The sequence below is a fragment of the Phaethon lepturus genome, unplaced genomic scaffold (genome assembly GCF_000687285.1).
Source record: "Phaethon lepturus isolate BGI_N335 unplaced genomic scaffold, ASM68728v1 scaffold16475, whole genome shotgun sequence".
Lineage (NCBI taxonomy): Eukaryota > Metazoa > Chordata > Aves > Phaethontiformes > Phaethontidae > Phaethon > Phaethon lepturus.
In genome coordinates, this window is record NW_010541472.1 from 39,053 (window position 1) to 54,967 (window position 15,915).

The following is a 15,915-nucleotide window of genomic DNA, read 5'->3' on the forward strand; positions in this document are numbered from 1 at the left end:
GCACTCCTCACTGAGCACATATTCTCCTAGTTTTCACCTTCCACAGCAGCAGAAGTGTAAAGTAGCTAGTGGTATGGCCTTCAATGTGGTCTGCTTTTTATTAAGTTTCTTTCTTCTCTACTTCAAAAACTCAGTTTCATTTTATGGTTACAAAAAAAGAAAATTAATCTGAAAGGACACTTACCTGCTTTGCAGGCACAAGAACCATCTACTGGAGAACAGATGGCTTCATTTTTGCAGTTGCATAGAGACGAACAGTTTACTCCGTATGTCCCCGGAAGACAAGGAGTACCACAAGCAGCACCCTGAATTATACAAAATAGAGTCTGAAAAGTATTTGAGGAGGTTCAGAAAATACAGCTAATAAATGACCTGGGCTGACTCAAGTGCTATAAAAGCCAGAAAACATACAGCCCATGGCTGTCCGACACTGTCACTAAGTTATCCTAAATTAAAGGAAGAGCGAGTCCTTCATGCTTTTTAAGTCTACAGCAAGCATTAGTTTTCTATTAGTTGCTGTGACAGCTCAGGTCACATAGTTAACAACACCTGGTCAGATCAATGGACAGTATTTTCAGTAATAAAGAAGCCCTTTATGAAACCGAAACACAGTAAGACAGAGATTTAATGGAAAATAATGTGGATATGTAAAATATTTTTAAGAATTAATTTGGATGAAGTTTTCACAGCTATTATTCCTAGAAGAACAACCACACTGTAAAATGTTTTCTATGTTAAATTAGCATCCAATGCACAGGGAATAGCAAATGTGTGTAAATGTTTGCTCATAGCAAACATCTGTGAAAACAAATGTCTTTGTCTGGAGTTTCTCTGGATGGAGCATGAAGACTTGGTACAAGAAGACAATGACTGAAACCTATTGTTCCTCCCTTTATTTACACCACAACAGCACACTGTCATTCTTGTCATTGTCTTATAAAGCAACTAACTTTTCTTTCTTAAAATGGCTTCATTTCAGTACTTGAGAATCAATCACAAATTTTGCCTTTTCAGGGTCCTGTAACACACCCAGTGGTACCTAAATATGCTTACCTCTCTTTTACTGTGGTGGAGAAAGCACACTCTGGCATCTTGAAGAATTTGTCACTGAACTGAAGGCAGTGGAATCGAAAACGGACTGTGAAAGTGAGAATCATTTACCTTAAATCCAGGGGCACAGGTGCATTTTCCAGTCACACTGTCGCAGTCAGCACCGTTTTGGCAGCTGCAGATCTGCTGACATGACTCGCCGTAGAATCCTGGGGAACAGGTCTCGTTGCAGTAGAGCCCAGACCAGCCAGGCTTGCAGGAGCATTCCCCAGACATAGGGTGACAGCTGCCAGGAGGGGATGAAAGGATAAATAATTCAGGACTAAACGTGGTGTCTTTTTTTTTTTCCTTCCGGAGAACAAAATGCTATTATAGATTGGTTGCATAAAGGATCTTGCATGCTATACATGGAGATGGTTTTACTGCCCAAACCACAAAGCAAAGGGTTCTGTATATGTGTATATAAATGCATGCCAATTAAGATAAGAAATGTAACATCATACAACATATAGACATTTTGGGAGGACATGGAACAAAAAGAAGAGGTATCATTTTTCTATAGCTAATTGAAAAGAAACCTATCTGAAAAGTAGTTTTAACCATAAAGTAGATATCCATGGTTACAAATATTAAGGTGATGAAACTATTACGTTCCCCAAAATGTATCAGGTTTCCACTCCAAGTATAATAGGATCATGTTCGTAACATTGCCCCAGCTTAACAGCATATTGTCTGAGAGATGCAATGCTTCAGTAAAATAGTGTGGCATCCAACACAAAATAATAACACAGCACCCAATGAGTAGCAAGCATGCTCTTTTCTTTAAATCGTTGGTTGAAAAGAAGACAACTGGCATCTTTCTGGGAACGATACAAAATCATTTGCATTGGGCAGAAGTCAGATATACCGTCAGAGCAGTGACCTTTTGGAGGGTATCTCCCCTGTGTTGGCCATACCTGGTGGCAGAGCAGCTGTCCCTACCTGGGACAGCAGTTTCATTGAAGGGCCAGTCAGACAGCTGTTGCCTCATAACAAATGGACATCATCAGCTGCACAAAGATATATGTGCTGGGAAAGTGGACACAATGGGGTACTCTGTAGCCCTCTGGCAGACAAAGCACTTGCTTAATTCTCACCAAAAGAAAGCCTTAATACCCAAATCCAATATATTTACAATGGGAAGACTGTTTAAAGATATGTCTGCCACTGATTGAAGTTCCTTTAAGTGTGCTGGAAAAAAATGTGCCTTTGTCCAGACACATTAAGTGACCCATGACAAGAGCCTGATTTTGCAAGATTTGCTGACTCCTTGCGTGGGGGTGTGTTTGAAACTGAGTATTTTTCTGACCATTTGAAAGTTTGAAAAATAACCTATTGCGCTTTTAGGTGCTATAACATAAGTAACAACAATATTCTTTGAAAAACTTGCAACATAACTAGGGAATGCATTATTAGTTGCAACTACTCTTGGACTTGAGGAGTACTTTTGCCAAACTAAGAGTTTCCTATTGCCGTATACAACCAACTGACAACATACCATTGCTCAAGGAAAGTATGAATTATAAATGTTGGAATGTCATTATGCACTCTGCTCTCTCTATATTATTGTATACACTATAACATCATAAGAATTTGGGGGCCTCGAAGGTATTAAAATCTCTTGACAGTGTTAAGCTGGTTTACATAAAGTGAGAGGAAAGGTCTTTTAACTAAATGATATATGCAGAAATGGTTCAAAACTCATGGTGTTCACAAGTCAACAGTCTGTTGTATGCCTGCCATGAAATAAGTTGAAATGGAACCATTCTCATATAAAATACATGCAAAATTATGAAAACATGTGATGCAGCAAGATAATCAGATTTGTACCCTATTCCTGACTTCCTGTAGGCACACAGCGGCATTTTGGATCCAATTCACATGTTTCTTATCAGTGGAAGAATACAGGGCAGGGAATACGAAAAGGTTTTTCAATCCACAACTGAATAGTCATTAGGATATGAATTAGAATATGTTTATAACATAAAATAAGTAGTACCATCATTTTAAGACATAAATCTCAGCATTGTTTGTTGTTTTTTTTTTCCTTTCAGGAGAGGGGGACACAACACGCATGAGCAAGCACTGTGTATGAAGCAGAGGCATTGATATTCTGTGCCCCCCAGTGAGTGTTACTAAGGCATACTTGCACATATATTGATTGACACCAAAATTAGTATTCTGTAATTTGTAATTAAATGTAGGAAGCTGGAGCACTTCTGAAGCTTTTTGATGGGTTCTCATGCAGTTAGCTTAATTGGCAATAAGATTTATATATTAAGATAGGGAAATAAAGAGATGTTGAGAGATACTGATAGAAAATCTGCTTTTATTCCTGGTTTTTTGTTCACACTTTCTGGAAATACAAACCTACTCTGTACAGAGACAAAAGAATACATGTGGGTAGTTGATATATTTGAAAGACTTAGATTAACTTAATGATTTTCATATGATTTATATAGATGTTTCACTATTTCAATATCCGACTAAATTCTGGAGCACCCTATGAAATATAAAATTTCCATGAAAAGTTCTTGTACATGTAAGTACATTAGAAAAATGCAAAATTGCAAGATGCCCTAATCTTGACTTTAAAAACACACCCAGACTGTATGAACTAAGCATGTATCACATCATAAGGTTCCACTCAGCCCTATATATGTATCTCTGAAGAAGCACGAGACAAAAGAACCCCCATTAGAGCTCACGTCATGAACAAACCCTAATTCCAGCCTGAACTACACCAAATTAGTTGATGATACAGAATGAACCCAGCTGATCCTACCTACACCTGTGAAGCAGTGGTGGAAGATCACCAGAAAGAGCTTACAACAAAAAAAAACCCAAACAGGGACATCTCAAATTTAGCTTGGAGACTGACCTGAAACCAGTGCATATGCTGTAACACAGGTGTAACAAATATCCTTCCTAAACCTTCTAGATAAATATGCAGCTACAGTCTGCCCTTCTTACATTTTCTGAATGATCATCAGGTGTCACTTGAGTAAAGGCATGACAAAACCCAGTCTAAAAGCAGTTTAGGCTAGGAGAACATTCCTGTACAAAATGAAGTGACATCGTTGGTGAGGCAAACTGAGATCTTTCTCGCTCGTTCCTGCATCTTCAGAATTCCACGTTTCTGTAAAAGCCCCACAAACTGTGGATGGAAATGGCAGGGACACATGAGCCTGCCCATACCATCTCACAGCACTGCTGTTGTACCCCACTGAGCAAGCATGTTTTATGTGGTCTTAGTCTCAGCCACCCAGCACTCATTCTAGTTTTTTTCTTGACTATCAAGTAAAAAGGGACAAATCGATAGTGTCACCTCGTCCCAGAGAACAAAAGTCTGCGTCTGATTTGCACTCTCACTCAAATCCTTTCATGTATTTCCCAAAGTGCAATAGAGAAATTTGTGGAAAAAACTCTTGACACAAGAGAGTTGTTACCTGCTGCTGTCCTCTGGACCCCTCAGAAAGAATAAAATCTCTCAAGTATATCTATATCTAACCCTTTACGAAGCATGTAATAAAGGCTGCTAATGCAACTAAGAACAAGGATGGGCTTGCCTTTCATCCTCAGGAGCTGCCATCAACCAACAGCAGCAGCAAAATTGCTGTAGCTTAGTTTACCCAAAACGCAAATTATGAACTATTGCCAGAGCTGTTTTGATACAATTTCCTAAAACATTAATAGAAATATGTATATGTTTTTGAACTATGGTGTATCATAATGTTTTTGTGTTTTTAAGCATATGAAGAAAATGGCTAGACACATACTTGTAGACTGCAACTACTGTATGCATATCTTCCAGCAATATTTTTTGGTGCTAAGTATTTTTTTAACTTTAGTTCATTTCCATATCTATGAATACTAAGAACATAAGTAACAACTCAGGGCTCTAAGCCTACCAACAGCTCCTCTTCCAGCATATCTAAACTAGCGGTCATACCCAGATGAAAAAAAATGTTTATGATATCAAGGCCCCTAGAAGTCATAACAGAATCCTAGACCTACAGACACACAAAGCATATTTGAAGAAGGAATTGTACTCCTTTTTTCATGCCCTGGGATTATTGGTTGTTATTATTACTGCTAAATGGGTTAGTGCTATGAAGAAGATCCTTTGGCTAAAGCCAGACCAAACAGTACTTGTGGTAGGCAAGTAAGGGATGAGGATATTCCCTGAGGTGCTTAAAAAGTTGTCTCCTGGCTGACTGGTATTTAGTGAGAGATGAAGACAGCCAGACACAACTGGCTTCTGAAAAAATTCTCAAAAGTGTTAAAGTGTCCATAGGGAGCTTCATCTTCTACACCGTTACTCAGATGCCCTTTGATTTTTGTTATCTGGTGGTCTTAATCACTTCCTGACCTAGGGAACCTATGTATGAAAAATAAACTTGTGAAGTCACGAAAATCTTTGTTTTCCTCACAGATCATTATGCCCTTGCAAATATGCTGTCGAACCTATAGGGCTGTTAAGTGCCTTTTGATTTGTCATACAGAGGGGAATACGGTCAAAAAAAGACCAGCCATATGCTGCTGTTTACATGTGAACATTTGTGATCTGATTTGACCACAAGCTGTTTTCCAGTGGTATAAATGAAGGAACAGCTGTGTTGAACATGAATCAGAAGTAATCCCTGGAATATCAGAAATACTATACAGTGTAATGTGTTCCTGTCAAACAAGGCTGCTACAACAGTCTGCAGACAAATTTCCAGGAAAGCAGCTAACCATAATTCATAACACAAGAGCATTTGGTCTACTAGCACAATTTGAGAGCTACGTAGGTCAGTATTATGGTGCCATTTATTCTTGAATGCATTGCCCAAAGAATGAATTGCTTGATTTTATGTCAAAAGCTCTATTTAAAAAAAAAGACATTTCAAGTAAATGGGATAAACAGAAGTGCAAGCACACAACTGTAAAAAGCATATTAATGGAAATGGAAAAGAATTCAGTTTGCTGTCACATGGTTTGTCAAAGAAAGGTATGTTGAACAACTCAGACAATGTACAAAGCAATTTTTCACAGAGGCCTAACAGAATAGGTATTTTCATGTATGTATTTGAGTGCTTTAACATCACTTCTAAATTCTGACTAAAGGCTTTTGTTTTATCTCTGAGGAAAAGTGCATCTTATGTACAACATGCAGCATTCTATGTGACAGTCCATAACTTCTGCAAATTTCTTTCACAGCTATTTTCAACAGCAAAAATTTAAATTATGCTCACAAACCTTATCTAAAGTACTATGATTAGTAATGCAATTAAATGTAAGTAAATGCGCAAGTGAATGCACAATGAACAAAGTATTTCATCAGAAGAACTGTGTTTTGTAACAAGAGAAAGCTGTCCAGAATTGTTCTATGAACATGTTGGCTCGCCTCGACTGACATCTGACATTCCTCCCTCACAGCTGAAACTTTGTCTCCAAATAGCTAGTTTTTAGATTTTCATAACTATATGCTGAAACACTGCAAAATCCACAAAGCCACAGAAGATTCAAAAAATAGGACTCATTACCACCTGAATAAGGAGAGATGGTGAAAGGTAAGCCAACTGGGAAACTATTTTTATTAGATTTTCAGGGAATTTTACCTGCTTTCTAGAAAAATAATTTCCATGACAAAAAATGTATTACTGAAACCTAGGTTTACAATTGGTAGGACCTTGGAAATTTTGTACTGAAACAGTCACCTACACCAGTTTGTATATACACATACAGAGAAAGGGAGAGAGAAGTGGTTTCTCCTCTCATGCCCAACTTGTAACACTATACATCCATTGATTTCAATTCAGTTATTTCTCATCTACAGTACACCAGAATATGCGAGGGACATATGATGTATCCTGACTTTATACAGTGAACAATATAATAATTTATTAATGTGGTAAATATAGACAAAGGTCACACCTTCTCTAACCGTTTATTTTATGGGTGAAAAACCAAATGCAACAGTGAATATTAATATCAAGTATAATTGCAAGCACTAAAATTCAGAAACTCTTTTGAGTTGATATTTTCTTTCTTGGTATGATTAGAGAATACCAAATACTCTTACAAGTCTTTAGCTGGTTCAGTTTGCATGAAAGTAACGTTTAGTTTAAAAAAAATCTCTAGAAAATTCAATAAATATTTATTTTCAGATTATATCCGGATTTCTGTGTTCTATATAGAAAAAGAAAACAGACTGAAGGGTGTAAAGCCTACCTCCAGGTATTGGGCATGTGGCAGGGACACTTTTTATCACACTTGAGACCATAAATTCCCTCAGGGCAAAGCCTGGTTTCGCAGTGCTCTCCGGTGTATCCTGGTTCACAGAGACAGGCACCACTGATATGGTAACATTTCCCACCATTCTCACACTTGCAGGTCTCAGCACACTGCACCCCGTAAGTCCCCACTGGACACTCATCTTGGCAACTGTAAGAAAAACAAACAAACAAAAATTAGTTTTACTTCCCATAAGCTACAGCTTTTGGAGATTTAAGGGAAATAAGGTTTATGAGGAATCTCTTACACTGGACTAAAACACCTCTTAGGCAGAGCGGGCGTTTATATAACTTCATATTTAAAAGTGCCTGTCTCTCTGGCTTCTTTTGCTGCTCAGTTAGAGAGGCTTAAAAACATTGGCTCTGCAAATTCCTTTGGAAAAGGTCTCCCCCTCTCCAACAAAGGAGACAACGTGCATACACAGACCATGGCACTTCACATTCAGAACAAAACCAAACCCTCTTAAATCAGACCTGAAGTATGAAGGAATAAATTTTCAAGTATTTTGTTTCAAAAGCTCTCCATCTGAAACTTTTTAAAGTGATCTAGATTCTCCACTTAGCAATAGTGTGAATAGCCAGCAGACACCCGCGCCCCTGCAGACACTCAAGCCAGGAAGTTCCCTGGCAATCATGTTCAGCAGTCTCTGACAATATTTTCTAACTGTGTTTCCAAACACATGATGTTTCCAGAAAATCTTTGTTTTCAGAATTTCACTCTAAAACTATTTTTTTTGTTGATTTTGCCCTTCAAAAATTCATGGGACGACATGGAAAAATCTTCAGGAACACAAAACCCTTCTCCTCACCTGACTTTTCTAACACGTGAAAGTGAAAATTACTAAAGGCTTGGGTTTAAACATATACGGGAGAGAGTAGCAAGGTGTAGCATAATAACAGATCTAATAACCCTGTTTAAATGTTTTCAAATAAAGCTGAGAATGAATTTTCTCCAAATGACAATCAGGAATCCTAGCCACATTAGACAAAATTTAACCTTGAAATTTATTTTTTTTTTAATTTCATCTTTATCAGCTTCTGAAAGACCCTCTTCCACTTCATGGTGAGGACAGGTATCAATCAAAAAGTACTAGGCAGAACAATTATAAATGTAGTTTAAACTAGATTCCTTTGTGTTAACTCAGATCATCTAGGAACTGTTACATGCTCTACGAGTCCTCTCTTTCCTGCTCTATGAACAAGCTCCAGGAGTCACCATCACACCGAAATCTCAGACAAATACTGCTGAAGTTACACACAGAAGTGGAGAATAGCTTAGCACTTTTAAAAAATATCCTTTTTGCTGCTGGTATATATGTGCTAGCTCAAGCAGTGCCCATACATTTCTTGTAACATTTTCCTCCCTTGCCAGTCCACTGAGATGAAATAAGAACCAGGTTTACAACTTTGCTTATGACCCATTCCTGCCCTTGCAGTATCTTGAAAAACCAAAGAATTGCAAACAGAGCCTGTTTTTCAGGAAAAGAGGTAGCTCAGACTTGCAAAAGTGACCAAATGCTGCAGCCTGTAAGGCATTTCAGATTAAAGTCAGATTTAAATTCCAAGACAAAAACAATTAGTTGCTTTTAGAAATACCAGTGTAGTGCAATGCATAGACTCTCATATGAATATTCCTCTGATTTCCCTGCTGACTTGTCTGTGCCTCTTTAAATACATCTACCACCTTCTGCATTGCTTCTTCACAGACACAAATTTAATTTTGGCATCCAAATGGCTCTGGACTAATTGTTTCTCTTCTTCATAAATTTTTTTCCCCCTTATATCTGGCACAGCTCTCCCCAAGTCCTGCGAACACTTGTGTGGGAGGTGCATATGGTTATAATACCTACTATTGTTGGCAGAGATCCCCTGGACTGACCCCAGTGATTAAGCTGCTGCTGACTTCAGCAAGAGTTGTGTGCCGTTTAGAATACATGCAGTAAAACACCTCCTTCATCACTTTCGACTGCCTTTAAAAATGATGTCTTGGTGTTTTATCTTTCCAATCTACCAAAGAAAACCTTTAACAATCAAGTCAGAAAATAAACAAGTTTCACTTCTTCGTTTGAATGAAATACTTTAGAAGACAAGTCTCCAGCTTTCTCACTTCAAATTAGCCTCCCTTGCTACTATAACTGCCAAACATCTGCACAAAACCAAGAGCTTCCTTCCTCACCCCGAACTGAATCATTCTGCAAGCCACTCAAGTGGAGACCCACAAGCATGGGCCACAGCAGGAAAATCCTGAACCCAAGCAGTTCCTCACAGAAGGGTAATCACATAGGCACTTTTAACTTGTGGCCCAGCATCAGCTAAGTGACATGGCAAACATTTCATAAGATCCTTTTAATTGTATCATAGGTATTTTCATTCTGCTTGCTACCAGCTTCTTAACTTTTTCTGTCGTAGCATGCCCCTTGGAGGTCCAGCAGTCTGACAAAAGTAAGTTTTCCTTACCGTTCCCCTGTGTAACCTGGGCTGCAATGGCATTGACCTGTCGCTGAGTCACAGGTCCCTCCGTTGTGGCACTGGCACTCCTGGGAACAGTTTTTCCCATAACGACCCTCAGGACAAGGCTCACCACAGACCATGCCCTGTGTGTGCAAAAAAAACCCCAAACTTAACATTAGATTTGGGATTACAGTTTGAATAGACAAGGAGGAAAGGTTTGCAATGAAGAAAGATCAAGGAGATCTCGTGTCACTCGTCCAGTGCTGATCTTGGAAATGCCAGACTCTTCTCCGGCTTTAAAAGCAGGGTATGTTTCAGCACTGGAGGAATAATCTTTCAGGATTTCCATTTTGGAAGCCAAAGCTAATGAAAAACGCTATCTCTAAGCAACAGTGAAAACACTTAGACATTTAAGACTAATTGATGTCAAGCTCTTACCAATTTATTTATCAGGAGTAGTATATATCAAGACATCCGGAAATGCCCTCCAGTGAGTAGTGGTGTAGAAATCAGTAATTGCTGTAATGCCCCAATTATACTACTTTATGATAAGTTGTTTTTTTCTGAGGAAAGGAGAAGTTATTTGTAATTTCACTGAAAGCTTAGGTAGGATGTCTGCTTCCTTTCAACGAGTTTTGAATTTCTGTCCTGCTATTTACATCCTTGGAACTAGTTACACCTGTGTGGTGAAGGGGGCATCAGATCATAAATTTTTTAAGAAGCTATTTAAAGAAAAACGTATTTACAGGAATTTGATCAGGCAAAAGACATGCAGGTATTTCAGCTACCGTAAGATACTGCAGGATTTATACCTGGCTACTTTAAACCTTCTTTTCATGAAAAGCAAAAAAGGTTATGCTGACAAAACTGTGTTTCACAGAATTGAAAAACCTGAAACTAACAAAGACTTATGCTTAAATAACTACTTGGAATGGAAAATTAGTCAAAGGGCTAAACATTAATTTAATAGTTAAGACACACACTAGTATAAAATTTCCATCGCTGCTTCATATGCCGTCTCATTTTTCATTAGCTGTATTTAGGCAGATTAAGAGAGTCGATAATTTATGCAAACATTTGTATTCTATCACCAATAATTTAATTCTTTTAACATGAAGTGGAATAAAAAGCGAAAATGACCATAATCCAGTTGGGTAGTCAGGTGAGTGGTGCTATTCAAACACACTACGAGAGATGATCATTTATAGTTATGTTCTCTAGTTGCTAAAAAACTGACTTCTGCCACAGGTTGTCACAAGATAGTATCTCAATTATCATGAGATAATGAATAGTTCAGTAAACGTGGATTTTCACCCAATGTGGACATTTAAATAGAAAAAATTATTAACAAATACTATTGATGAATGTTATCTACAAATGTATTTGAAGAAATTGTTGGGCTTTGATCACCCTCCAGCCTTTTGATCACCTTCCAACTCCATTATTTGCCAACTCAGAGTTGGCAGCCTGGTAGTAGGGGAGGCTACTTGCAGCTCCAAGGTCAATTCCTCTTTCTCCACCCTCTGACAAAAGGGTAGAAAGTCTAAAGATAAAGTCAAAGTTCTGATGTCCCATTTCCATCACCAACATTTAACAGAGTATCTAAGGTTTGGGGGTTTTGTCATGCATACAGGCACAAAACACACTGCTAAAATATATAACAATGTCACTTCCCTATAATATCAAGTTACATCTGGAAATTAATGACTTCCAGACGAGATCTAAAGGATGTTGCCTTGCCACAGTATGGTTCATGTCTTTTGCTTCCCAGAATCTGATATGGTTAAAAAGGCAGCACAGAACTGGAGGATTTTCAGTAACAGATGGTTTTTGCAAGTATTTTATTCCAGTCCCTTATGCTAAAATACGTTTCTCATTACTCCTGGCTACAAACAGACTGCATTTGCTATCCTCATTTTCTACCCTTTGCTGACACTGCCCAAAATCCACAAATATGGAAGTTTTGCGGGGTTGTGTCGATTTCAGAAAGTGTTTTTACCATCCATCCTGGCGGGCAGGCACACTCCCCGGTGACATGGTGACAGACGCCTCCGTTCTGGCACGGGCACCTCTCCTCGCACTGCGGCCCATGCTTCCCAGGGGGACAGAGGTCCTCACAGCTGGGGAGGTGATGGTGTACAACAGAGACAACCATTACTTCGGTACACACTCCAGCCTCCACCCACCTCTTTATTTTTAATGCTATCGGTAATTTTTCTGGCCAAAAGTATGAAACAGAAAGCAGTGCAACATAAAGAGATGCACACTAAATATTGTATAGCATCCACGCAACAAATCTAAGGAAACAGACATGGCAATCTAGGAATTATTTCTTCTTAAAGATATTTCTTTCTACACCGTTTGCTGCTCATTTGTTTTTACTGACAAAGCTCAAAGTCTATTCTGGAATGAGAAAGCCAAATAACTCCATGTTTCAATGCTATTTTCCAAACTTGTAGCCAAACCATTTTCATCGCGGTCATGAAGAAGCTCCTGCTGCTACTTTTTGTGGTTTTTACTTAGCAGTCCAGATCAAGAGGGCTTTCTCTCAGCTATACATCTGAATGTGCACTGCAACATGGTTTGCCTAGCCCTGCTTCCCTGCGTTACACAGCAGCCCGACCAACAGTATCATATCGAAAGTTTATCTAAATGTAATTTCTCTTGTTAGCACTACTTAAAACTTGTTTTTCTCCCTCATAAATAGTATAACTACTGCTTACAAGGCACCAGTGTATCCAGGAGGACATCTGCACTCTCCAGTCATGTGGTCACAGGTGGCTCCATTTTGACATTGGCATTTTTGATGGCAATCGTTTCCATACGTCCCTTGACCGCAACGTTCTTCGCAGCGCCAACCTTTAAAACCCGCTGCACAGTGGCATGCTCCAGTGATGGGGTTGCACAAGGCTCCGTTTTTGCACTGGCAGCGGCTGCTGCAGTGAGGTCCCCAGTGGTCACTGTCACATGCTGAAGGGGTAGAAGGAAAAATTTACAGCAGTTTTATAATAGCGCATGTTACAGCACTGAAGATACTATGAGTCAACTGTAAAAAAACCCAGAAAGTTATAAAATGGAAATAGTTACGTAGTACAGCCTCAGTTCTCCTTGGTCCTCAAGGATTTTGGCAGGCAGATGGAACTTAATTTATGCACACAAATTAATTTCTCAAGCATAAAAGCAAACACTTTAAAATGTGAAGCTCTGAAGTAAATGCAAGTTCTAGTCTCTTCATTGGCAAAACTCTTCATTATGACTCTCCTCCATCAAATGAGAGTTATGGTTGCAGTGAGCTTCCATTTACCCAGAGAAGTCTTGCTAACTTAAAAAAGTAAAAAATGTAGTCTAAATCCATAAACCACTGTCTGAATCCCACAAGGAAGTTGCAAAGCTTACTCAACATAAGTTTATGATTTCTTTGAAAACCAGAAGTACCTACTTGTTTACATAATTGCAAATATTTCCTTTTCAATCTTGCAATATACTATTAGGGCAAAAGAAAACACAAGAAGTGTTTCACGAAGCATTAGAAATTAATGATTATATGTTTAAACTTCATCTGAATGTTAGAAATTTGTATATCCAATGTGTCTTTGAGATCATTCAAATGAAACTTTTCTTGCCTGCCCCAATGCATCCCATTAAAAGCCTATAAGCAAATCATTCACAGATTATTCCAGCATCAAAACAAAAACCTTAACATTAAAGGAAGAAATTTTTCTTAAGTGAGAAACACAGGAGTTCTGTAAAGAGCCAGAAGATTAAGGTCACCTAGAGTTCAACAGGAATATACTAATCATATGGTCAAATGATCTGATTTTATTTTTATGTTCTGTTAGTAACAGCCGTATAACGGGAAAGCCTCAATTGCAGCGACTGTAAGCCCAGGCCCTCCTCTTAGAGACTGACAACCATTGTTCTCCCAGTCTTCTCCTGGGGCAAAAAAGCCCAGCAGAGAACAGGCACACTTTCTTAGACCAATGCAAAATAATTCAAGAATCCTCCTCAGGGCAGGAATTATTCAGCTATAGGAGCTGTTCACTCAGGCTACACAAATAAAAAGGGATTAGGGGTCTTTTAAAGAATCTACTCCTTAAGATTTTTTTTTCCCAGGAGAGGTCACTAGAACATGCATCTATAATGGAGATATTGTGAGCTACAGCAAAATAATTTTGTAGCTACAAAAAAATCTACACACAACAAAATAGACATCAACAGAAAGTACTGTATGTATTATAAACAACCAGCAATACTGCCAAACTGACAGAACAACTGTCCATCTTATTATTAGCATCTCTCTTTAAAGATGTGTGTTTTTTGTTCTGGACTACACTACAATGCATCGCGGTCTACAACACACGGCATTTCACAAGTTGCCTTTCCCCATGATAACGCACATGCTTATTTTCAATACGTCTGCATGGAGTAGAAAGTGTAATCCTCATACTTAACCAGTCCTCAAATTGTTGTCAGGAAATGAGTCCCTTTGGGATATATAAAAATACAAGTGTGGGTGGTGAGACGTCCGAGACAGTTGCATGTTCTGTCGTGATTGAGCAGACATCCCTACATTTTTTTTCTCCTCAACACTTTAGTCTGGATTCAGATAACAGTCTTCCTCCTTCTCCAAGACAAAATAGACAATTTCAATTTCAGCCATTTTTCACTGAATAATTAGAAAAAAAAATTTAGATCACCAGACCATGACTGTTCCAGTGCAGAGCTCAGTCAAGGATGAATGTGGCTTGAAGATGCTCTAGTTATAAAGACATGACAGGGAAGAGAAGACTTATTCTTGGTCGATAAGTGCGAACTTGTGTTCTTTCACCAACACCTGGAAATGGGATATTCAGTACAGTGCAACAACATTCATGTATCTGCTTGAAGACCCAGCATAATGATTCTCAGAGTCACACAGACCCAAAAACACCTACTACTATGCATCTGCCATTGCATCCAGCACCCAGGCCCCAAGCCTGCCTTGCCAGAAACCACTTCATCCGTGAAGTGGCGGAGGCCTTGTACTCCCTCTGCTCTTTTTACAGTCCCATCCTCAGTCTGGCTCCTTGGGATGCACCCTGCTGTCTCCTGGAGAGTTACTGATGTCCAAGGTGAACGTGCTGTGTCTGTGAACTTGGAACATTTCTCAAGTATTTTACTGTAAGAGCATGTACAGCACAGTACATAATAATTTATTAGTTTCCTGGCGTGATCTTCTCATTATGTTTGCAGGAAATCATTAAAATAAAAAGCATCATATAGCTGCTAATAGGATTTCCAGTCTCATGACCATTCTCTTGGCAACAGCTGGGTGGGTAACAAATATTGACTATGCAATTTTTCACTACAGCACAAAGGTGAAGCATTCCACCAGGACAACGGTGGTCCCACGATACTGTGACTGCATGGTAGTCCTTTACACAAGGTCTGTCACCAGCCTAGCATCTATCTATGAGTTATGGGCAGAACTGTGGAGAAATCTGTAGGATTAATGAGAATAAATAATAATTTAGAATGAGATGGATAAATCTCATAAATTTATGAGATAAGTTTTTCTTCTGCCCCCTGACTGATAATCAATATAATGCTCCCCATAGGAAATTAAAGTGGCTTGTAAGAAACTGATGCTCAGTTTACTATTATAAAAGAAGAGGGCAAAGGGTAGAAATGTTTTCTATGGTGAGTTTGGTTTATTTTTAACTAGTTTTGGAGGCTAATTTTACCAACTATTACATCAGATTATTTCTGCTGCTTACTAGTATTCAGGCACTAAGAAAGCCAGGCTGGAAGTCACACAGCTGCTAATCTGGTGGAATGGGATAGTCTCTGAGTTAATTACTATCTTCAGGTTACAGACTGTCAGCTGGAGTTTAATCAGAATAGCTGCTCTGACTGTCCTGACTGCACCAAGGTCACAGGCACACACTACATGCACACACAGGCAAAAGCTACTGGCTTCTGAACAGATTTGGAGCTGTAAATTGTCTGATTCAGCACAGGGTATATGTGAAAGGGAAGCAAAGTCTAGAGACAAGAGCCCCACATCCAGAATAGTTTCAACTCAGAGATGGTGCATCTTAGCCCCAGTAACTCCTGG

At 38.8% G+C, this 15,915-nt stretch overlaps 1 protein-coding gene across 1 annotated transcript in view; it reads right to left on the bottom strand.

Annotated features, from left to right (window-relative positions):
• The window catches only part of MEGF10 (multiple EGF-like-domains 10), a gene marked incomplete at its 5' end in the record, with an annotated part of 47,581 nt that extends 34,793 nt beyond the window's left edge, over positions 1-12,788 (bottom strand). Inside the window, 6 exons of the mRNA XM_010287751.1 lie at positions 185-305; positions 1,162-1,336; positions 7,306-7,518; positions 9,825-9,961; positions 11,818-11,938; positions 12,542-12,788. Of these exons, the coding sequence (XP_010286053.1) occupies positions 185-305; positions 1,162-1,336; positions 7,306-7,518; positions 9,825-9,961; positions 11,818-11,938; positions 12,542-12,788 (1,014 nt within the window). The remainder of the gene's footprint in view (positions 1-184; positions 306-1,161; positions 1,337-7,305; positions 7,519-9,824; positions 9,962-11,817; positions 11,939-12,541) is intronic.
• Between the last annotated feature and the right edge of the window lie 3,127 nt (positions 12,789-15,915).